This window comes from Octopus bimaculoides, chromosome 11 (assembly GCF_046866305.1).
Source record: "Octopus bimaculoides isolate indiv1 chromosome 11, ASM4686630v1, whole genome shotgun sequence".
Classification (NCBI taxonomy): domain Eukaryota; kingdom Metazoa; phylum Mollusca; class Cephalopoda; order Octopoda; family Octopodidae; genus Octopus; species Octopus bimaculoides.
The window spans coordinates 54,243,147-54,269,473 of record NC_142938.1 but is presented as its reverse complement, the minus strand read 5'-3'; the positions used below and the strand labels follow the sequence as shown (position 1 = coordinate 54,269,473).

The window sequence follows — 26,327 nt, the reverse complement described above, 5'->3', positions numbered from 1 at the left end:
TATCCCCTTCTATTTCGTCAAATGCTTCAAGTAACTTGTCTCTAAGTCTCTGTTCATTTGCAGGGTCTTTAAGTTTCCATACCCTTCTCCTCCAGGCCGGTCTACTTCTGGGCACCCATATTGCCTTGATCTTGAAGTCGCTAACTACTAATCTGTGTTGGGGTGTACATTCTTCGCCAGGGAGGGTTTTGGCATTTATAAGCCTCCCTCTTTCTCTAGTTCTGGCGAGGATGTAGTCGATTTGGCTAGAGTGTCTGCCGGATTGGTAGGTGACTAGGTGATAGGCAGGTTTCCTGAAGTTGGTATTGCAAACCATAAGATCGGTTGCATCACAGAACTCCAGCAGTCTGGTTCCCTCCTCGTTGCGGGAACCGAAGCCATAGCCTCCATGTATGCCATGGAAGCCTCCAGCACGACGTCCGACATGACCATTGAAGTCACCAGCCACAAAGAGAAGGTCTCTGTCTCTTGTCGACGAGGTAGTTTGCAAGAGGGTGTCATAGAATTGGTCTTTCAGCCCATCCAGGAGCCCCAGTTGAGGGCCATAGGCTGAGATGACAGTAGCTAGCCTATGATGAAGCACTAGTCTAATCTTAAGTACTCTGTCACATACTCTAACTACCTCGATTACCTTATCAACCCATTTCTCTGCTAGAAGTATTCCTACGCCCCCGACTCCGTCAGTGTTCCCTGCCCAGAAAAACTTGTACCTGTGTTCTTTGCCTGTGAGGAACCTCGCAGAACCTCCTCTCCATCTTACTTCTTGGATGCAGCACAGATCTACGCGTCGCCGTTCAAGCATCTCAACAATCTCACCAGACCTACCTTTCAGCGTGCCGACGTTGAGAGTGCCAATCCTGACAGTGTGGGAGGAGTGGGTGTCAGAGGAGTGGGTGTCAGAGGAGTGGGTGTCAGAGGAGTGGGTGTCAGAGGAGTGGGTGTCAGAGGAGTGGGTGTCAGAGGAGTGGGCCCGTGTGACCCTGGGATGGCGGTAAGCAGTGTCGTGAACCTGAAAAGAAAGCTTGCATTTGGCAGAGTTCATAAACAAAAACAATACCTACAACCTTCATATACTACCCAATCTTTATGCGCTATAAGGTCGATAAGAGGGGGGGGGTATAAGGTCACAGGCTTCCGGTACTGGTGGAGGGGGGGGGGGGGCGTACCGCGGGCTAATGGAGCTTCGTCGTGGGTACTATTAGCATAGAGATTCCGATACGAAATTGTGGTGGAGTTGGAAAGCGAGCTGGTTATATGTTTGGGTTTGCGCGCGAGTCGAAGAGGAAATGGTGGAAGAAGTGGTGATTCAGAGAGAGAGGGAGAGAGATAGAATACAATAGGGAGGGAGAGGGAGAACCGGCAGCAGTACATCATGCTGGTCAAATTCGTTAGGTTTTTAGAAAAAAGTTGAAAGAAACACAGCAGTGTTTAAACGTGAGATTAAATGTTTAAATCGGTAACAGAAATGAGAGTTAAAAATCGTAATTTTTAAAGGGGGTTAGAGACAAATTTCAGTCAGGTTTGGGCTAAGGAGCAAAAACTTCAACAAGTAGATGCGAAGACGATAGATCGCGTGAGATAGAGAAAAAATACATAAATAATCATGAATTCAAGACATAAATGTATAGTTAGAGAAAACGAAGTGGGGTGGTGGAGGGGGAGCGCATCAGAAGGGATAATATATGAAAAATAGGAAAGACTTAGCTATTGTTCATGTCTTGGTGAGCTTCGTCGTGGGTACTATTAGCATAGAGATTCCGGAGGTCTCAGGAATGGCCATAGAATGAGAATGGGCCCCAACTATGCAAACCTGTTCATTGGATCTTTTGAGGCCCAAATGTTTCTACAATTCACTGGTCCCACTCCCAAACTATACGGTTGTTATATCAATGACTGTATTGGTGAGACCTCACTCTTCTGCAAATGACTAAGCTTCTTGCTCTCTTTTGTACAATTCTTCCATCCTGCCCTCGAATTCTCTTGCACTATTTCTTACTTTTCAATTGAATTTCTTGACATTTCTCTCAGTACATACCACTCCACTCCCAGTACCTCCATCCACTTTAAACACACTGACTCACACTCTTACCTTAACTTCTCTTCCTCCCACCCTACCAAAACCAAGCTCTCCATCCCATACTCCCAATTCCTCCGTCTGTGCAGTGACAACCTTGACTTTGTGACTTAGTCTCAACTCATGGCTCACTACTTCATCCTACATGGATATTCCCTCTTCTGTGGACTTTTTCTCCCTGCATTTGCCCTGCCGTTGCCTGTCTCCAATTTCCTTTCACCCCTCCACCCTGCACCTCCAATGCACCATTCTCTGAGCCTTCCAGTGTCTCCAGTCCGATCCTTCCACTTGGCACATCTTCCCCAATCTACCTCTTCCCTCCTTCAAATGAGCCCATAACCCATGTGACCTCCTGGTTCACAGTTTCTTCCCTAACCTACCTCCCAGCCTGGCTCATTCCCTTGTTCTCACCCTTGCTGTCATACTTGCCTCAACCTCTCCAGCACCACCATCCTCACAGGTGCCCATCGTCATCCCTATCACATCACTGACTCCTTTACCTGCACTTCTAGTAACATCATTTACTCTCCTGCACTTTCTGCCCTTCTCTGTACATTGGTCAAATGCGATGCCACTTGGTTGACCAGTTCGCGGAGCACCTCCAAGATATCAGACTCGATAATGACTTCTCGGTCTCACACCATTTCCGCTCTACCAGTCAGTCCGAACACAGAAAGATGTAGTGAATATCTTTGCACAGAAGCTATGTGGACTCCCACTTTCACTGTGAACAGGAATTAATCTTCTCTTTTTGCTCCTTTGTGCCACATGGGCTCAACTCCCCTCCTCTCTTCATCTGACACCTATCTCCTCTCTTCATCGATATCACTTCACACTATTAATACATTCCACACACACTAGTACTGACTACTTCCCAGTACCCACACCATCTTCAATAGCATCACCGCACATACCACTATATAAGCAGTCACAAATACTGTGTAACTCAGTACACGTACCACACACCATCACACACAAGCACGTAATACCTGAACACAGGCTATATATACATACAGACACAACACCCATTAACACACACTACATACATAGACAAAATTAACTTACACCCACATATATGTCATACACATGGACACTGTTTGGTCACTGACTCACACACACAGATGTACACACACATCAAAAAGCACACCTCATCAGCTACACACAACACACACACACGTTACAGATGCACACACACGTCAGTGTCACTAGCCCCTATCCCTATTCACACACACACACACATACACACCTTCATTTGAGATCACCAGCTCTCTCTCTCTCTCTCTCTCTCTCTCTCTCTCTCTCTCTCTCTCTCTCTCTCTCTCTCTCTCTCTCTCTCTCTCTGTATATATATATATATATATATATATATATATATATATATATATATATATATAGATAGATATATATATATATATAGTCAATTCAAGGATGTTAAGTTCTCATTAGGGATTAAATAATCCCAGAAATTTTACTGGTTAATCCCTATCATATAAAGAGAAAGTCTCGGTGATATGTTAGGGATTATTATAGTAATACATATTGGCAATAACGATGGAAAGAAGAAAATGGAGAATTTTGGATGTATAAATAATTTATTTGTATGATATAATGAGGTTGGAAGATTTTTTTTTATAAAAACAATACAAATAAATTATAAAGTTGTAAAAGAAATGGTAGATGTCAACTACCTACATATATGTTTTGATTCATGCTCCCAGGTGATTTGTAATTCTTAGCGTTTGGGTAGGATCATATGCTAAGAATTGGTCGTCAATTTCAACTATATGGGCCAGAATCTCATCAGGGCTTTATGAGCTTATACAATAAAGGTTAACATATTTCATGAAAGGATGCAGACGAATTACTAATAAGTTTAAGAAGTTAGATCACATATATTGTGCATATTTATTTAGCTAGTGAATAATAGATGTAAGTAAAGATATAATAAAATAAAACAAAAAATAAAAATAACAGAAATAAAGTTAAAATATGAAGATATAATATAAAAAGTAATGGAAAATATAAATGTATGTAAAATAGTATATATATTTAAATAAAAGGAAAGAATGATACTGAAATATGCAAGGAAAGAATTATATATGAAAATAAATGAAGGATAAGTTAGATAGTAAAAAAATATTAGTTGACTGTTATAGATGAATTGTTTTCATTGGCTTGGTAATAGATACAGTTCAGGAAATCTAGGAATGGGCAGCGTTCACATCATATTGTCATATCAAAGATCAGGTATAGACAAAAGTTTGAAAAATCTAACCATTATGCTATGTATCTTAAAAGCCTTACATGTGAACCCTTTGTCATCAATATATAAAATGTATATATTCATATTTATGTATTTATACATTCGTGTATATATATACACTGCAATATATATGTGTACATATTTACACATATATACACTGAGGACTGGCGAACCGGATGGCTGCACCAGGCTCCAATCTGATCTACCAGAGTTTCTACAGTTAGGAAGGGCATCCAGCTGTAGAAACTCTGCCAGAACAGATTGGAACCTGGTGCAGCCACCCGGTTCACCAGTCCTCAGTCAAAATTCATATAAATGATGGTTGTAATAAGGATCTAATTAATTCAGTTTCAAATTTTAGTAAAAATATTTATGGTTAATAAGGAACCTAACGAATAGTGACATAAATAATTAAAAAATAATTAATGATATTTATAAAATAGATATTTAGGAGAGTGTAGGCAAGCTGAGAATTTTTCAACCCTCTCATTTAATAATCGTTTACTAGAAAAAAGGATGTTATAGCACTTTGAAGTGCAGAGTTGACAATTTCTATCAGGTGAATGGTAAGATTTTGCAGAACATATAATATTCCATCTAATTTTAAGATTGATATTACTGTCTTTTAATTTCCAGATGAATTTACTAAGACCTTGAAGAACATTTATTGGGGTTTCTAAAAAAACACTCATGGTTACCTAATCCAAGTTTCATATATGATTCCATTGAACCAATGTAGAAAAAGAGTTTATCTTCAGTTTCAACTATAGCTTGGTATACTAAATTCTTCTGTTTGCAATGACTATTAAATTTACATTGCTCTTTAACCCTAAAATCACAGAACTTACTAAGATTATCACTAAATTAGTAAGTCGGTTATGGGCAGTAGGCTTCCTTTGATTGTTTATATTTGAATATTTAGATTTGGCTTTATCTGGTACACTGTGTGTATGTTTATTAAGCTTATGAATATTAAGCTTTCATTCAGCGTAAAAATTATCTAATTTTGGATAATTCATAGAAGATATATATCTAAAAATTAGGGAAAACAAAATGATCAAATCTAAAATGTCTATTCTGAATTATGTCACTATATTTGTTTTATTACAAGAGAAGTGTTTCTTTATTATCTGACATATAACTAAGTTTGATTTTACTTGCTTAACCAGATAATACTCTCCTTTATTTTACTAGAATTGAGATTAACACTGTTTGTTCCAGTGGATTTTATATAAGGTATATAATTTTCATTTTTCCTTTTTATAGTGTAATTAGTGTTAATGTTGCTATTATAATTGTAAGGTCCCATGTTCCTGTTGATCAGGTCAATGGCTAATTTATCTTCTATATATATAAAAATGAGAATGTGTGCCTGTCTGTCTGTCTGTCTGTGTGAATCCCTAAAACTCGAGAACTACGCAACCAATTTCATTCAAATTTTACAGATGTCTTACTTAGGGTTCCAGTTGTGTTTTAGTCAAAAAAATTTTAACTTCTTGCAGAGTTCGAGCCCACAGCAACATAATATCTCCTCCACTATTTAAGTATTACGTGTCAAAAGTGAAACAAAAACACTCATGTCAAATACTTTCACTTTAAAAATGAAACTATTCTACTAACTGAAACAATCACATTTCGATACTGTAATGACAGATACTTTCAGAGAAAGAGAAAGAGAGAAAGAGAGAAAGAGATGTATATGTATACATATACATGTATATGTACACGTATATGCATATATATATATATATATATATATATATATAGATATAGATCTATATGCATACATGTATATGTATACACATGTGTAGATGTATATATATATATATATATATATAGATGTACATGTAATATGTACACATATATACATATATATACATGCATACAGATATCTATACATATATACACCCATCACACACAAACACACACATTAGTCATTTATTTTCTTATCCAAAACTACGTCAAAAGTACTGAACGGATCTTTATGAAATTTGGAAATTATATTCTATGTATAACGGCCATAACTCCCATGAAAATTCATATATTTTTGATGTTGATGAAATTTTAACCCGAACATAACAGATGAGCATTATTTGTAATTCAACGGTACAACAGTGTAAGACTACCCTTTCAGATATACTTTCATTGTGATTTCTGCAATGTGGTGCATAAATTGTCAAGTAAATGAGACGCATCTTTGCCTCCACTGATTCACTTGCAAAGTGTTGAGTAAAATTATTTCGTTGCAGACCTCCTTTGGGTCTTTTTATTATCACTACGACACACATAGTCCCCAGTTGGTAACATTGATTTCAAGGCCCTCCTAGATGAGAGACTGGCATTCCAATTAATGTCTATGTTCCATGCTGGCATGGATTGGAGAGTTATTAATGTAGAAATATGGTATCGTAGCTACTAACAGTTGAGGGTTGCGTAGTCTAGACAGCGTATTTAGATTTCATTATTATCTTTAACCCGGGCAAAGCCGGGTATTTCTGCTAGTTATTTATATTTTTATGATTTTGGTCATAGCGTGCTTTGGCTTATTATGTTTGGGGTGTGATATACGTATATTTATGTTGTTATTATCAATATCAGATTGTGCATTAGTCTTAAGGTCTATCTTTGTCGTTTCTACTACCCTATTTCTATATTGGTTATTTTTGTTCAGTATAAAGTCATTATATAATCTATTAGCTGTTTTATCTTTATTTATTGCATTAATCATAGCGTTAGTGTATCTCCGAAAGAGATACACGAGCAAAATGGTATGATTATAACCATATTCAACTTTTCCCTTTTTCTTCTCTATGCTCATCTTTATTTATTCTTCACTCTGATGAAGCTACATGTTTCAGATCAGTTTTATTCTCAAATATGATATTTTTAGCATATCAATGGCAATACCATACAACGTTGGAGTGGAAATAGCTGTTAGATGGGATGCAGTCTATTTGTATTGAAATAAAAGATAATAATTGATGTTTGTTAATATTTCTCCATTTTCCGTTTTCTGTAAATTTTGATTATTGATAAACTCATGTTTATTCTTGTCTTTACCTATAATTTATGAGTGCAATATGCTTGCATATGTATGCCCATGGTTAAACATAGGTAATATACCAGTAGTGTAATGGATACTTCTATCCTTTAGATGGTTATTTTAACCTCTGACTCAGCTAACTTTATATATATTATTAGAAATTATAAGTTTATTGCTTGCTTTAAGTTCTCTGAAAAAGGAAGCTGTCAAAAGTACTGTCAAAATTTATGTAATATGTAATCTTGGTTGCTTTTCCAAGCCTAACTTCTTTTGTGAAGAGCTTTGGAGTAAACAAGAATTATAAATTCAAACTTTTGTGGTAGAATGGTCCTTAATATGAAAAAACTCTCTTTTCTCTTGGAATGACTCTGAAATTAAAAATTCACAATCAATTATTAAATATCAATATATTAGAATTAAAAGATTCAATTTTTTTAACTAAATAATAGATCAATAAAATTTACATGACTCCAGAAAATTAAAATATCAAAACCAGCCACAATTAAACTTGGATTCAAAAAAGTGGGAGTTCAAAATAGATATAATCATCTACAGAGGAAGGGAAGAAGTTAGGTGGTCACTTGACATGCAAGAACTTTTAAATGTAACCTTAAAAAACAAGCCTGGGTACTCTTAATTTGATATCAGTTATTGAAACAAAAGTTTATTGAATTTCTAGAGAAATAGTTCATTCCTAATAATAGCTGTAAGCCATGTTCAAAGACACTTCACTTTACTAGCCTAGTCACCTACTTCTTAAATTGATCTTTTTACTTGTTTCAGTTGTTGAACTGTAGCCATGCTGGGGCAGTGCCTTGAAGGGTTTTAGTCAAACAAATCAATCTCAATAGATATTTTTTAAGTGTGGTACTTATTCTATCAATCTCTTTTGCCACACTACTAGATTGCAGGGATGTAGACAAACCAACACCAGTTCTCAAGAGATGGAGGGGAACAAACACAAAGACACACTTACACAGTTGACTTCTTATAGTTTCCATCTTCTATTACTATTCACTTCACACACACAAACATTGACATACATACCATCTCACCTTCAATTTCCAAACATACTTCTAACCTACCATCCTTCCATACAGTCCTCAACGCTATTATACATTGAGCACAGGTACCCTTCTTTACTACACACCTTCATACACAGCCATGCACAAACACACATACAAACACAAACCACAGTATTATGAACTCCTAACTACCCCTCCCTAACTGGTTCTGCTCCTTCATTATTTTGTCCCTCTCTCTTTTTCACTTTGTCTCTCTTCCTCATTCTTTCTACTTACTCCCTCTCACTCCATCTTTCTTTCTGCGTTTAACCTAACTGTAACCTGATTGTGCCTCTACTTCTGGTTGCCCCATTCTACTGCCCCTTTCTCATTTTATCTGAGATCTACCATGTGAAGAACATCTTTTCATATTGTACATTCTTCTCTTTCTGTTACTTCTCTTTCCTTCTCTTTCTTAAAGGTTATTCTCTTCTCTTTCTTCCTTTGCTGTTAAACACTTCTTTGCTGTTTTCCTTTGCTTTATATTTCTATACTTTTCAGACATACTTTAATCTGATACCACTTGGTATTTTTGTTTATTTGGTTTCCTTTTGTGTCAGATTTTATTTGTGTTATTTGTGTGATTTTTACATGGACATATAAATAGATACATACATTCATATGTATGTATGGTGGTTGTCTACTCCTTACACAGAGTTTGACCACCTCCTGCACCTACACCTTAGCCCTTTCATGGCGTCTGATGTGGCTTTTTAAACCAGACAATGTTTTGAAAAACACCCACACAGATTGCACCTCTGATTTGCACTACCAATACCTGCAGGTAAGTTCTGCTCATTGTGGATCCTAACATGTCTTTTAAGACCCCCATTGGATTTGCAAGCCCTCTGGCACACACCACATTCAAGCGTGTGCACAGACATATAATCAGAATAGCTGGTTGAAGTTTGTTTTCCATGGGTTCGCAGGTGAGATTTGAGGCCAGCCAAAGACAGAATGGGACAGCTTACCTCATGGGCAGGTAGAAGCTCTTTAACCTTGGTTGGTAATCTACCTAGGAGAAGGAAATCTCCGAAATAAAACCTGAGGCCTTGGAAGTTCCTGGTTTTGTCAATTCTCTTATGTATGTATATATACATACATACACACAGTTACTTTACATTTATTTTTCGTGGGGTAAACTAGACACAGACTGCATCAGTTTATCTTCAGGGTCACTACTCTCCTAGATGAGTCAAAGACCATGTCTTGCTTGTATATTTCCCCTTTGGCTTGTGTTTCTATAACTGGGTGTCCTTCCTATCCCAACCATTTTGCAGAATGTATGGGGTGCACATAATTATGGTCCTGAAATAAAAGAAACTGTCATGTCTTCTGCAAAACCATACAGACCCTTCAATCGTCCATTCACTCATTTGTGAATCTCTTTACAGAGTGTGCTGAGTGCATTTTTATTGTGGTTCCAGGATTAATGAGGTTGCCCAGTACCTTATAAAGCTAAAAACATTTCATTTTACCCACACTATGATGTGTTCTTTCCTTTAGTACCTAGACCAGGGTCCACATGACTCTTAGGGGGTCCATACAAAATTTTGTTGTTAAAATTTATGTGTAATAAATTAATTATACTTCTACAATACACAAAATATTTCAACATATTTTAAATAAAATCCCTAATAATATTTAATTATAAAAATATAAGAGGATTTTTTTTAAACACTGAATGGCTGTGGGGGTCCGCCTGAGTAAAATAGGAATCAAAGGGGTCCATAGTTCAAAAGTGATTGGGAACCACTGACCTACACCAACAAGTATAATGATTAACAACAAAAGAAGGGTCTGGGTGGGTAGATGGAGAAAGTGAGAGGGGAGAGAGGTGATAGAGGAAGGAAGAGCGAGTAGTGCGGATAGTAATAGAGGTGGACAATGATAAAGGCTCAGTGATGGAGTGGGGTGTATTGTATACAAACAGATCTAATGCAGTTCCTTATACTTTGGCCTAGTAGTAGAGGAATAAGGATAGTGGTAAAAGTTATTGGACCCATATAGGGCCTAAGGCATCCTACATTGCGGCGAAGAGGAGAAATAATATGTGATTGAGAAATGGGCGAGACAAGCCCAAAGCCATTTCAAATTACAAAAGTAGCATGGTAGAGTGAATAGGCGAGATCTACTACCATCGTTAGTTAAACTGGCAACAACATAGTACAGTGGATAGAATAGGTATGTGAAAGAGATGAGAGGATATCAAGAAACAGAGAAGAAGCAGCTATGGCCTCATGAGTTGGTAAACAGAAACTGAAAGAAGCTTGCTATGAATATATGTGTGTGTGTATGTGTGTGTGTGTCTTTGTGTTTGTCCCCACACACTACTTGACAACTGGTGTTGGTTTGTTTATGTCCTTGTAACTTAGCACTTCAGAAAAAGTGATTGATAGAATAAGTACTAGGCTTTAGAAAAAGTCCAATGATTGAAACAAGAAAAAAATTAAAGATATAATGGTATTAAGAGATAATTGTTCTTTTCATTATTCCCTATGTCATCAGTGAAAAATATTTTATTCTATGTTAATGACTTATATAGAGAAAAATATTAATCAAAATAGGAAGCTATTTCTATAGCCCTGTATGGTCATTGTTTCATTTTAATGCCCCGCAGCCTGCAAAACAAAAACATTTTCAATCTGGTCTGCATCCCAAACTGTTTACCAACACCTGGCATAAGCCAGCCACTACTGTAGACAATCATCATCATCATCGTTTAACGTCTGCTTTCCATGCTAGCATGGGTTGGATGGTTTGACTGAGGACTGGTGGACCAGGAGGCGACACCAGGCTCCAATCTGATTTGGCAGAGTTTCTACAGCTGGATGCCCTTCCTAACGCCAGCCACTCCAAGAGTGTAGTGGGTGTTTTACGTGCCACCGGCACGAGGGCCAGTCAGACGGTACTGGCGACGGCCATGCTCGAAATGGTGTGTTTTATGTGCCACCTGCACAGGAGCCAGTCCATCGGCACTGGCAGCGATCTTGCTCGAATGTCTTTTTACGTGCCAGGACAGCGACGAACGATCTTGCTTGAATATCTTTAGCGTGTAAATTTTTTATGCCTTAGTAAAGGTGTAGAATGCTGTGGTTTAGTAACAAGACAGCTGTGATAAATTAGACCTACAGTCAAAGACATTCCAATCATCACCATTCCAATAGTCTTTCAGGCCAAGTGTGCCTAGGGCCAGACTATTGAATATATTCTTTTTTATGATAACAGAATATAATTTAAGTGTATGTGAGAGAGAGAGAGAGAGAGAGAGAGAGAGAGTGAGTGTGTGTGTGTGTGTGTGTGTGTGTGTGTGTGAGCGCATGCATGCACGCACACACTCACACACACACGTGTGCACATATCAGCTTTTGTCTATTTGTAATTTCCTTCTCAATTAATCACTATCACTTTGTGAAATGTATCTGGAGGTTTATATTTCTTCCATTGATGGGATTTATAGTAATTAGTGAGAATAACAATAGATTCTCTCCCTCTCTATAGAAATCTATCCTGATCTTTGGAAACATGTTAAAGTGTATCCCATTTCCATGAAAAGTGACCTCTCTGACCCAGCAAACTAATTTTTGGAGCACACCTACTTATAACATCTCTAACATAATCAATGCAGCCATCAGCAACAATATCCTCCAAGACATTGAACCTCCTTCTTTTTCCTTAATGACCACTGATATGGTTTCCTGGGTTCCATAAAGCCAGATGCACTAGTAACTTACTTTTCTCTTTCACCCATTACTGATTTGATTCTTGTCTTGGAGAAATTTGGTGAATGATGTTGTCAAAATCAATAAAGCTTTTAAGGAAGTCTGGCATGTGAATCTTTTTTTTGAAATTTTTCCTTTTATCGTTTCCACTTGTCTTTCGTGTTTTGGCTCAGTAGCTTCCCATTAGATTGCACTATCTTGGCATGTGTTGACAGAGCTCCTTCCTTCCTTCATTCTATTAATTCAGTTGTGGCCCACAAGTCACTTTTGTCTTTCACACTTTTTTTTCCTTTTACCAATGACTTATCATTTCTAACAAATTCCCATTCTTACAAAGATCACACTACACTTTCTTCCCAGACATTCACCAACCAAGCATCATCCGGTGATCCTGCTCACACATAAATCTGAACAAAGATTGTGTACTCACGCTTGCAACAGTAAAAACTAAGAACCAAAAGTAGCAGACCGATCATAACACTAATAATAGCGAAGAATATGGTTAATTTAAAAGTGCTGTTAGTTTCTGTTGTAAAACCCATCTTAGCTGTAGTCACATTTACTGATGATGACATTGTAGATGATGAACCAAAAACTAAAAAATAAAATACAAGTCAAAGATAGAATTGCAAATAATTTTTTTAAATGTCATGTTAACTTCAATAAACAAAAATATTGTTAAATTAGTTCAACAGATGTTAGCTTCAATTCATTATGCTTAAATTATAACACAGCACAAAATTTAAGCACATGCAGCCATCAATGCTGCAGTTATTTCAATTTTTAAGTGTTTTCTGTTTGTTTCCACAATATAGTAGATTCAATATTTTAAAGATGGTGTTGTAATTTCATTTTTAGAGTATTGGTATCAGTTTTTGAGGATGGTTTGATGTTTACAGAGGCAACAATAATAGATTAGGACACATAACTATGCCACATTTCCAAAAGCATTGTTTTAAATCATTTACAATAAAAGTAAGGACTTTATTTTGTTGTGCCTAGGTAGAATCATCATCATGCTAATATAATTAACACACACACTGGTTCAAAATCTGATTGTTTTGTTTGTTAATTATATTGGCATGACAACTCTCCCTAGATATAACAAAATCTGTTTCAACACACGAACTCACATAAAGAATCTTGCAAACCAGATAGAAAAAGAAAGATCTTATGTTTGAGTGTGAATTGTGAAGCCAAGCTGAGCTGGCACAGTTTATGATTTATTGTACACATTACTATTAACTACTGTTGAAATTGCCTTACTCTGACTGAATGTAAGGTCAGGGATTGACCCAGCATGTTCAGCCCTCTATCAGCATTGTTCTTTTATCTCTTACATGTCTAGTGAAAACCATTAAAATGTTTTGTGTAATGCACAAAAGTTGTTTAATGTTTTGTAGAGACATCTTGGTTTAGTATAGATTTAAGGCAAAAAAAATAAGTATTGCTAGTGATTAGAGATGGGCTGAATATCTGGTGCTTGCATATTAAATACATAGCTTGAGATGGTATGTAATTATGTGGGAAGAAATAATTATGAGCTTGTTTAATGTAAGCTCATTAATGTTAGTAGAGTCCTAAACACCAACTCACAGTTTAGGAATTGAAACCAAATAACTATAAACAACAACAGGACTTTGTCAAGAATTGATGACGTCAATAAGTGACTAGCCATTTAGATCTCTGGTAGAAACATTAAGAACTTCACAGTGTTTGGTCATGGAGAAAATTTCTCGTCGTTGACGATGGAAAGGGGGCGCTGCAAACATTGTCAATAATGGGAATGTCAACACAGTGAAAGGCTTGTTTATTAGTGCAAACATGCCACAAGCATATTTGAATTGTTAATAACATTGCATTTATACATATCATTGCTTAGCATTCTTACTTTGTAATATTAAGAACTTGTTTTTAACAGTAGTTAATTGACCTATGAAAATGCAATAGAACCAACAGATCCTTCGCTCTTTAGAGTCCCAATTGTTATAAACGTTTTTGGATAAACAACATATGGATATCTCATTAATGATTTTACTTTTGGTGCCTTTCATTTGACAGACCATTATACATATATATATATATATATATTTCATTTTTGAATTTGGTTTGCAAAATTGTTTATGTGAGTTCGTGTGTTGAAACATATTCTGTTGTGTCTGGGGAGAGTCGTTCTCTTTTGGTGCCTTATAACTTAACACACTCACCAGTAAAATTTCCACTTATTTCTTTTTTATTTTTCTAAAGGAGTAACAGACAGAGTCAACGACTCTTTTACTCTTTTATTTTTTCTCGTTTACTTGTTTCAGTTATTTGACTGTGGCCATGCTGGAGCACTGCCTTTTAGTCGAGCAAATCGACCCCAGGACTTATTCTTTAGAAGCGTGGTACTTATTCTATTGGTCACTTTTGCCAAACCGTTATGTTACGGAGATGTAAACACACCCCCATCGGTTGTCAAGCAATGTTGGGGGGACAAACACAGACACAAACATATACACACACATACATATATATGACAGGCTTCTTTCAGTTTCCGTCTACCAAATCCACTCACAAGGCTTTGATCGGCCCAAAGATATAGTAGAAGGCATTTGCCCAAGGTGCTACACAGTGGGAATGAACCTGGAACCATGTGGTTGATAAGCAAGCTACTTACCACACAGCCACTCCTGTGTCATTGACCATTGAAAAGTTTGCAAGATGCAACGAAAATTTTAGAAAAATAAAAAAGAAATAAGTGGAAATTTTACCAGTGAGTGTGTTAAGTTATAAGGCACCAAAAGAGAAGGACTCTCCCCCCAGACTCTCTCTCACTCACACATAAGTCACTTGAACTAAACATCTTTGCAGTGGTCATAGTAATTCTTAATTATAACTAGTTAACTGAAAAATAATATTTAGGATTAAGAAGTAAACTAGAGATAAATATTAATTACACACAAATAACTAAATTAGACTTTCAAATACCTTTCAGGGTTTATCATGGAAAATGATGGGTTTCGATAATGTCAGTTTTGTGAATTTTTTGACTGTTTAATAACTAAAATGATACCTGGAAATTTAGCAGAATTGATCAGATGAATATACAAGTGCAGAGGTTCCTTGGATATCTAGATGTTATAAATCCAAATATATATTATTATGTAAGTAAATTACAATGCTGTTTTTATTCTACCAGGTGTGATTTGAAATAAAAGATTATTAGATTTTCAACTATGCTTAGTTGATAATATTAGAGAGTACTTATTATTACATCACTTTTGTTCCACTTACCCTGGTTTGATAACACTAATCTTTATCACTTAGTGGATGTCTATGCCAAATTAAAGTTATTGATCTCGTCAGATCTTTTAGTTCCATTTCATTGACAAAAGACAAATATTATTCAGTTATCATTTCAAATATTTACTCTCTGACCAACTGCTAAACTCTATGAAACATACAAATTTATTTTACACTAAATTACTGCTTCCAAATCAAGGACAGTATTCTCATCCCTATAGACCTACATTTAAGACAGCAGAAAAATATATCCACATCAGAAACCAACCCTACATTTATCAGTAATCTTCAAATGCTCGCCTCTTTTCAAATTACGAATGCCTCGTTTTTTTCATACCACTATTATCTCCTCTCAAGCAGCTAGCTATCCACCACCTAACTGGCTGAACTGACTAGCTACCCATAACCCCTATTTCCTTCCATTACTAATACTCTATCTTATTCCCCATAAGTCCATTAAGCACCTTACTCATGACTGCCACCATCATACAAACTACATTACTCTGAAACTCCCGCAGACTCTATATCCACCCACCTACCATCAACCTTCATTGCTGATTTCCAGACATTTTATGCAAAATGCACAATACATAACCTGTATTTTAATAATGTTTCTTTGGCATTGATTTAGTTTCACTTACTCGTAAAGTTTTTAGATTTCGACCGATAACATCCTCCACCACATTGTTGCTTCCTGTTTACACAAATACAGTTGCTGAAGGGATCTTCATCAAGTATTTCAACCTTTAAAATGAAAAGAAAAAAGACATCCAATGAATAAATATTGAAATAAACAAACAAAACAAATGAGAGAGAAGCTTCAATACTTTCATCATAACATATCCTTGTGCTTTAACCTCACATCTTTCTCTCTTCCCAGTTGGGGAAGCCACATGTATTCACCTCTTCGGCAAGACACCTGCTCTTGTCCGTCTGTCCTACTTTCACCTCCTTCAATACTATACTCACTCGTGTTCTCACAAGTGCTGGTGCCACAAAAAAAAAAAAAAGCACCCGGCATACTTTGTGAAGTAGTTGGTATTTTAAAGGACATCCAGCTGTTGGAACCATGCCAAAGCAGATGTTGTAGCTTGGCACAACCCTCTGGCTCACTGGTTCCTGTCAAAACATTTGGTTCATTCCAGCATGGAAAAAAAAGAGACATTAAATAATGACAAGTATGATGATAATCCTAGCAAACAAACTCAAGTTAGTCTTAAAATTTTGATCTTCAGACAACAGAATAAAGGAAATGTATTGTTAGAGTCCAAACAACATCAATCAAATCCAGAATTCCTTTTAAATGATTTCTCAGAATTCTTTAAAAATTGATATTATTTTGAATGGATTTCTGAGGAATCATTTCTAAAATGTGCAATAAAAGAAATCTTACATAACACATGAAAATTAATCAATAGTTGCCAACATGATTACAATATCATACAAAATTGGTTATACTGAATAGTGATGAAACAATTGTAATATGTTCTGTTAACTCCTTTCTTCGATCATCATGATTACCATCATTTAACATGTTTTCTATGCTGGCATGAGCTGGTTGGTTGACAGGAGCTGGCAAGCCAGAGAGCTGCACCAGGTTCCATTGTCTGCTTTGGCATGATTTCCAGGGCTGAATGCCTTTCCTAATGCCAATCACTTAGTAGAGGAGTGTACTGGGTGCTTCTTATGTGGCATCAGTACTGGTACTGACATCAGTAGGGTCATCCAGTAACTTGCAAGATGAAGACCTCTCAGCTAGGAGAGAGAGTGAAACCATGGGAAGGGGCTTTGTGCCAGTTGAGAGGTTAGAGTATAATAGAGGCATAGAGAGAGGTGTCTTACAATAGAGGAGATACTTGGCAACCCAGTAAGAAACGAGAGGAGAGAGAGAGTCAGAGTGAGAGAGTCAGAGTGAGAGAGTCAGAGTGAGAGAGAGAGAGAGATGGAGTTGGAGATGCTTTGGGACCTACCCTCAGGTAGTGATGGGAGGAGTGTAAATGGTACAGAGTAGAGAGAAGGGGATGTTCCATAAGAGTGTAAGAGGAGATATCTAGAGATGAGGAAAGGGTCATTAGTAAGTAATGGTAAGAGAAATTGGAGTGGAAGGTAGTGGGATATAAAAGGTATGTGAGGGCACAGAGTATGCAAACAGGCAATTGAAGGAGAGAGGAGGGGCCTATAGTGGGTAGTGATCATAGGTGATATGATGGGATGGTGGATGATGAGAAGATGGTGGGGGAGTTTTGACAGAGGACAGATTTGGTCAGGGGGGCATGGCTTGTCACAATTTCTCTTAGCTTGACATGACTTCTCAAGCACAACGAATTGCCAGAAGTCTCGGTCCCTTGTCATCTCCTCTGTGAGGCTCAACATCTGAAGACCCTTTCCCACCATTTTGTCCCACATGTTCCTGGGTCTACCCCTTCCACAGGTTCCCCCCATAGTCTTCTCCCTTACACACTACATCTGATGCCTCTTAAACCCAATTCTTCTCTTAAGACACTTACACTCTGTCGCACATGCACACTAACATTGCACATCCAGTGGAGCATGCTGGTTCCATTTCTTTCCAGCCTTTGTATCTCCTCTGCAGTCACTGACATGTAACATAGCAACCTGAGCACAGGCATCATACAATCTACCTTTCACTTTGAGGGAGAGGCCCTATGGATATTTTGTGGAGTTTCAAATAATAAGAGTTATAGGGTGAAAAAGCTGCCCACTTTTCAATTTTCAGAGAACTAATATCTGTAGAAGTGTTTAATGTGGTGAAGATCAGGCTCATGGGCCTGGTGTCCCGGTTTCAATGGCGTATGTGTTCCCCAGCTGGACGGGACGCCAGTCCATCGCAGCGTTACTAATTTTTGCCAGCTGAGTGAACTGGAGCAACATGAAATGAAGTGTCTTGCTCAAGAACACAACACGTCGCCCAGTACAGGAATCAAAACCACAATCTTACAATCATGATGCTGACACCCTAACCACTAAGCCATGCACCTCCACAGGTATGTACATATTTACATACATATGTATACATGCATGCATGTGTGTGTTTATCTATATGTGTATGTGTTTCCCTTGTGTTTGCTGGCTTATAAACAAAAGCCTTCTGTCAGTGTCATTGACTTACAATCCATAACGAAAGGATATCCAAGCTTCCTGATATACCTTGACTTGTTACACGATCTCTATAAACAAGAGGCTGTCATGTGTTTCCAGTTTCATACATAAAACATGTCTGGGGTTTCAGTTGTCCAATAGTATGGGAAATTATTACCTCCCTTGGAAAAGTAGAGGTTGATGATTGGAAGAGCATCAGGCTGTAGAAGGACTCTACTTCAACATACTCTCTTTTGGCCCTTGAAAATACATAGACATTCAAAAGATGATGATGATGATATGTCAATGTTTTAAAATGGTAAAGGTTTCTTAGAAACAACATCAAAGATAAGCAACCATATAAGATAACCTTTGAAGTGCAAAGTTTTTCCATTATCACCATGGTCTCTAACTATATAAGGTAACCATCAATACTTAATGTAAATTTTAGCAATTTAGTTACCTTTTGGATATGGTTAGCATACCCAACATTTTGACTTAAAGTAATAAACATCCTTATTCATCATATATTCATATTTTTCAGTTTACATTAGGGAACACGTAAAACAATTCATGCAATTATCCAAATTAACAGAATTCTTATCAAATGTAATAATTTAACAAAATGTAGTAAACAAAGACCAATATGGAGAATAACTTACAGTTATGAAGTAGGTTCCAGAACATATTCCATGAAATTCATGGGTTAATCTTGTGGTCGTCTTAAAAAGACAAAAAAAAGGGAAAAAAAATTAAGAATTTATAGATATATTAATTATTCTGGCACCATTAAGTTTGGTGAAATGATTTATATTTCACCGAATTCAATGGTTAAAATTAAGTTTTAGTCAAGACAAAAATCACTACTAATTTAATAGTTGAAACAAGAAAGAAAGTTTTTTTTTTTTAGTAGTAGTGTTTATATACTTAGAAGAATCATCATTCTTTATGTAATTACAAAACATCCACAAACTAGTTTTCTTTGTTTTGTTTTTAAGTCAGAACTAGAACTAGTTGAATAATAGAAACATAATTTCAATACTTAGTTTCATGGCGAGAATTTACTGAAAATGACAGGACTGTGTAGAACTGTATTAATACAAAGTTCAAAGTTATTTGAGCTGACAAAATAAATTATCAAGAATATACTTAGTTAAAAGACATCAAAGAATGGAAATATAAAGTAATTTAGTAGAACCTCTTCAAAACTTATTTTTAATATGTTCATATTAAAATAATTTTTGAATGATATGAAATTTTAATCTCCTTTTTCATGTGGAATATGGTAAAGGTTGAAAATAAAATGTTTAAAATGAAATCTTCTCAAGAAAAATAATTTAGAGAAATAAGCAACAAGCTTATGATCATTTTACTTGTTAATCCCAGACAAAAATGGGATAAAATGTTCTACTGAGAACACTTTAATGAGAGATTATAAAATCTGTGTAAGAAGCCTCTACATTTTCTATGGAAGGAAATTCAAAGACATGGTAAATCAGTAAACCAATAGAGGTTTTATGCAATAGATCTCTACTTAAAACTGATTAATGAATAATATAAGTCAAGACAGGGAAATAATTTGCCTTAAAAAAGAAGAAATATTTCTCTATTTCATTACTGATAATTTACAAATTACACTGCAACAGAGAAAAAATGACAAACCTTGGAAGAATTGACAGTCGCCTCCTTTAAAACTTGTAACTGTCCATCATAAAGCCTTATATCATACATTTTTATATTACACTTTGAAGGTCCTTGTTCAAAATCCACAATTAACTTGTCCTCTTTTAGTCTGTAATTTATTAGAGTTGTCCATTCACGACACACTGCAAAAGTAAAGGGAAACCATTTATGTGAACATTACACAGATAGTAAATGTTGTTAAAATAGGCCAAGGCTGACTAAATTTAAACAAAAAAGGAAATATTTAAGATTATAATTTTCATGTCAATATTTCAATGGTTGTTGAAAGCTTTTATATAATTACATTATAATAAACATACAAGAAAAAAAACCCACATTCAAATACAAATATAAAGGAAAAACAAACATGAGCACAGAAAAAAAAGAAAAAAAACAGAAGGAAAGAAAAAGAAAGAAAAAAGCATCTATACTACACCATGTATCTCAACTGGTTGCACACTACAAGGTTCTATGGAACCTACTGAAGCAAGCCATTGTTCCAACAATATTACAAGAGTCATTCCCACAAACAAGTTTCAATATCTTTATTGTTAATCTCATCTTTAACATTAAGATTACCATGTTCTTTCAAATGTCAGAAACTTGCAGCAGGAATGTTTGTGAATGTCTAGAATCATTAACAGCAGAAAGTCATTCTTCCTACTAATATAATTCTGTGCAATTAGACAGGTGTTAAGAAATCAGCTTCAATGCTCTTCCATAGAATATACATCAGTTTTAGTAAATACATGTGAATACCAATATTACTGGCTACATAAGGAAGTGAACTGGCAGAATTCTGATAAAAAAAAGTACCAGTTGAGCACTGAGGTCAATGTAATTGACTTTCTCCTTCCCCTAAACTTGCAAACTTTGTGGCAAAATTTGAATCCAATAATACTAGCTACATATGTAGTCCAGTTAAAAATCAACATTAAAATATAGAAATAACAAATAATTTTTAGCCTTCTACTTCATCATCAATGACAACATTTACTACCTCATTCTTCCTACAGCTTCTATGCTTTTGGAACACCCAGTTACCTAGGTCAACTAGGTAAAAATAATTATCAACTAAAAGGTATTTTGAGCATTTAAAAGACATTATTTTACATAAGCTCTAACTGCAGACTTTTCCTATGCATATAAAGTCTACCTTCTCTGTAAGCCAGTGACCCCACTACACCTGTTTTACATCCATAGTTTACAATGGGCGTGCTATATGAAATTTCTACCTATTCTTTTTCTGCATATCAAATAGAGTAATTTTCTTGATGGTATCAGTGTCTGTCTTTCCTACTTGCTAAAACTTTAGTTTTTACCAAGTTTAATTTCAGGTTTTTCAATACTAGATTTTCACTTTTCTTTCTGAAATTTCTTTTGTAAACCTTTTGGGTGGGGATTTATTGCCCTGCTGGTGATAAAAATAAACAAGCATGCATTTTTCACCAAAAGCCTATATGTGAGTTTCTCTCATGACATCTATTGCTGTAAAGTTTGTTCTAACAGAACATCCATGTTTAAGTGGGAAAAAATATATCTCAGAATTAATACTGCCTCTGTCACTAATATATATTTTTTGTGAAGTTATTTGTCTTTATCTCCTGCTCAATTCTGTTCTATGCAATTTTATATCCAATTATATCTAATTTATCAATAATATCAAATGCATGTATCAATTAATATTTCCGAACCAAAACAAATCAAGGGTTTTTTTAAAGCAAACTGGTCAGCGAGAAGGGTAGATTGTATGATGCTTTTGTATCAAGTGTGATGTTGTACAGTAATGAGATGTAGGGCTTGAATACAAAAGATTTGCAAAGGTTACAGAAATATGAAATAAGCATGCTCCAATGGATGCGTAATGTTTAGTACGCATGACAAACAAGGCATAAATGAGCTGAGAGCAAACTTGGACACAAGTTGTTCTGTGTAAGAAAGAAAACTATGCTGCTATGGATATGTGATGCATATGAAAGATGTCAGTTGTATGAAGAAATACCAAGAGATCAAAGTGGATGGGATCCCATGTAATCTGGTGTTTGTGAAGGAAATTAGGATTAGACTAAGAATAACATGGAACAAAGAGGTGAACACTGATCTAAAGAGGGAGAATCTCATGAAAAAGACAACAAAAAAAATATACTGAGCAGCAACTTATGATGTTGAGGAAGATCAATGCAATCATCCATAAAATCAGAGCAAACTGGACAATAAGATGGCATGGTTGTATAATGTCTGTGTTTAGATCGCTTTTCCATTATTCACTTGTTAAGTTTTCCCTATTGCACTCCTACTCCTCATTATTATTCTCTCATATAACATTCACTCTTCATCCTATCACTATATGAGACGACTTATGTGAGTTGATATACTAAAAAGACAGAGACTGTCTCCTGCCTATCACTCTTGCTTTCTCTATCATGCCATTCATAGGTCTTTATCACTATCTCTCTTCCATCATGTTTCATGCCTCCTCTCTCTCACATTACTCTGTTTTCCTCTTCTCACTCTTTCCTCTCTTACTCTGGTTCTGTCCATGTTATCCCTCTGTTCTTGGTCACAATGTCTAGAATAAATGTAGAGAGCATACAGATAATTATTTAGTCTTACCAAAGATATGACAACCTGTCTAGCATTGGTGCCATGATAAAAGGTAACAGTATATTCTGTCAAGTTGTTGGTGCTCAAAAGAGCATCCAGCCAAGGAAACTGTGCCGAGACATGGTGAGAATGGTCCCTAGCCCTTCTAGGTAGCAGAAATTCCAAACAAGAACTGATGACTCTGATGATACAACCCTCTCCAAGATCATGCCAAGAGATCTATGATGGTTGTTATGAGGGCGGTGGCGATGATGATGGTGGTGGTGGTTGTGATAGTGGTGATGGTGGTGAAAATGATGATGATGATGCTACCAGTTTCCTCCAAGATTTTAAATAAATAATAATTTCAGGTTCCTTACTGATTGTATCAACTTCCTGAGCAGGAGGAGAATTGTTTTCAGATTCCGGCAACGGATAAAGATGAACCAAAATTTCTTTATTTTTTCTTACAGGATATATTTCAAATTCAAAGGTATGCTGCAAATAAATTTTTAAAATTCTACCAATATAATAGAGTATTTAAAATATTTCGCTTTAATGAAATTTTTGTAGTTATAAGGCACAAATAAAGGTTACTCTTACCTTGTGATGCAATCAGCAATGGTCCTTCCATGTCTCAGGTCATGAAAACCAGCAAAACTTAACAGTTCTTCAACACATGTGCTCCACCCAAGCTCTGGCCAGAAAGAAATAGAACCTACTGCTTCCTGAAATGATGTCACTTCCCCTCACTTCCAGTTCTTCATCCTTCCTGACCCCTTCCCTACTGATCTAAAAACCACTGCTTCTCTATTCTGTTTCAAACACGACCGTCCACCTGTGGCAGGGAAGGAGGGTGGGGCTTTGACATTCCCTTTGAGATCTTCACAAGATCACAGGGCCAGCCTCTCCCACCTCTTCATCATCAGAGGAATTAACAACCCTCTGAATGTCCAAGATGTAGCATGGCATTCCATCCATTGATATATTATTTCAAGTACTGATTATGGTCACCTTCCCTTTCTCCCACTGAATTGTGCACTGAGCACTAGGAGACTTCACCCACACTTCATCTCTGATCTGTACAGATGTGACCCCTTCCACCTCTGGCTACTGCAGCACCACACTCAGGTGTCTCCATTTGTACTGGAATATTTTCTTCTGTTGATGCTACACTATCATCTCATTAATATATGAGCAAGTAGCCTGCTCCACTTTGGCCTGTTACCCTAAAACTACCTTGAGAACCTTTGCCATGATCTTTGATGATGAACTCAAGCTGAAACCTATTCAAGTTATATAGTATGTTCTACTAGCTGATACCTCCACAACTTCTCCGACATGAGGAGCTGCAGATAGGCTGACTTGAGGCTGACAATTGTAGTTGCTCCTATCATTTGCCTCCACTTCCACAGCTGCCTCGCCACCCATATGGCAGGAGATGTGCTCATTCAACTCTATAAAGTCTAGCGTTGGTTAAACTTTATTCTTTGTCAGCTAAAATACAACCATCAGCAGCAGCAGCACACTGCGCATCACTTCCTCATTCTATAGTATCAAAATTCCCTCCTTTATCCACCTCTCTCTCAAACCTGAACCTGGCTTTTCCTTTCAAAGTGTGCTCATAGCAACTTGCACTGTTTCTCGGTATGGGGGTGGGGGTGTCTTCTTTCCAGAAGTACTCCACCATCCATCTTTCACCATCGAACTCAGCATAGAAGCCCTCATCTTCAATTGCACCTATGGTATTCCCTCTCTCTGACAGTAACCTGTCACTCCTACAGCCTTCATCCTCAGCTCCACACTCACAGCATGTGGAATACCATTCCCCAAATTTCACTCCTGTCCCACCAACCATCATGCTACCCAAACATACAATCACATCCGTGCCAACTACTATGTCAACACTGTCCACCACCTCACTGACTACAATCGACTACAGCTTCAACACCAACTCCTGTACCCCCAGTTCCACTTTGCTGATGCCCTTACACCTGATCTCCTTACCATCCACTGTATTGACACTGGTGCTTCCTCATCAGATCTCGACCATTCTTGCAGTCACCAGGGTTGTTGTGTAACCCATACCCACCAGAACCCTTATTACAGGCAATGATCCCTCCAAGCATCAGGTCACAGGAACCAGCAAAACTTAATGGTAGTATTCACGTATGTCCTCCACCCAAGCTCTAGCCAGAAAGAATTACAGCGCTCAGATCATTCTCAACACACATCCACTGCTCACAACACACTCACAAAAAAGAGACTGTTTTGAACCCACCACTTCTGGAAGTGATGTCATTTCCCCTCAACTTCAGTCCCTCATCCTTCCTTCCCCCTTCCTTCACAACTTTATAACAGTAATTTTAACTATATTAAAAAATAGAAACACTCAGCTATTTTACTCAGTTATCATTTTCCATTATCTTAATCCAATTATCATTATTAAGAATATTTTACTGCAGTCTTCTTCCACAAGGATTATGTAAACGATTCTTTGTTGGTCCATTTATATTAATATTGATATCATTTGAAGTGACAACACATATTTTGCAGGTATTTTAAGATCTTAGACCAAAGCTTCTTGCACTTCTCACCTTCACTGACATTTATCATTATCAACAACATTCATAGTTTTTTTTACCTGTGTATATTAGAACCTTGCTGATCTTCCTAACTTCTGTCTCAGTTACTTTTTTCATCAAAAATATTGAAGTCACAATTACCTTTCCTCAATATTGCTGACTACCATTTATGTAGCAAGGAATGCCTACTCTTTTAGATACAAAGAAATGTGATAATTCTTCTTTAGACATGCTTACTTTAAATCTGTTGTTGATGTTAGTCTTCACAAAGTCATGTAATAGCAGACCCATTACATACATGTTACACATGTGTAAACTTCATTAGGAACATCTCCTCTACATTAGTTCTTTTATAACCTTCAATGCTCAACAACTTCTACTTTCTACAATCCAAGCCAAAAAACATTCACATCTTTCTTTAATCTTCTAATTTTTTCCTTGAAAAGGAACAAATATTTACCAAACCATTTCGTCAGAAGTCCCTTCCTTCAGTAACATCCAAAATAGAACTTTCACTCCAAGAGTCCACGTCAGTCCCTTTGTCTCTAACATTATCTTTATAATCAACCTTAAAATTTAGTTCAACATCACCAAATACTTCAACTTCACCAGGCCAATGAGAGAACTTCTATATGGTTGCTTAGCCTACTAAATATAACAGTTAGATACCCCTCAAATTACTTCCCATCCTGTTTGTAAAATGAAGGTATTTGTAAATGTATCCCTTGAAACACTCTGTATGAATGAAATACAAGGTGGTCAAGACTGAAGTACCTCTGATCAAAAGTCAGCTTGATCAGGGCTAAAAAATAATTTCATCTTCAGCAAATCAACAATACAACATGCAGGGTCAGTAATATTATCCATGTAGATGACCACCTTCCTGGGGTTAAAGAAAGATTCTTTAAAGATAGAATCGTACTCAC

At 36.5% G+C, this 26,327-nt stretch overlaps 1 protein-coding gene across 1 annotated transcript in view; it reads right to left on the bottom strand.

The window, feature by feature from the left end:
• Window positions 1-3,647: 3,647 nt before the first annotated feature.
• The window catches only part of LOC106875973 (uncharacterized), a 45,746-nt gene continuing 23,066 nt past the window's right edge, over window positions 3,648-26,327 (bottom strand). The window contains exons 5-10 of the mRNA XM_014924317.3: window positions 23,197-23,314; window positions 20,213-20,376; window positions 19,213-19,272; window positions 16,093-16,195; window positions 12,597-12,761; window positions 3,648-7,748 (exon numbers count right to left, since the gene is read on the bottom strand). Of these exons, the coding sequence (XP_014779803.1) occupies window positions 7,687-7,748; window positions 12,597-12,761; window positions 16,093-16,195; window positions 19,213-19,272; window positions 20,213-20,376; window positions 23,197-23,314 (672 nt within the window). The 3' untranslated portion in view covers window positions 3,648-7,686. The remainder of the gene's footprint in view (window positions 7,749-12,596; window positions 12,762-16,092; window positions 16,196-19,212; window positions 19,273-20,212; window positions 20,377-23,196; window positions 23,315-26,327) is intronic.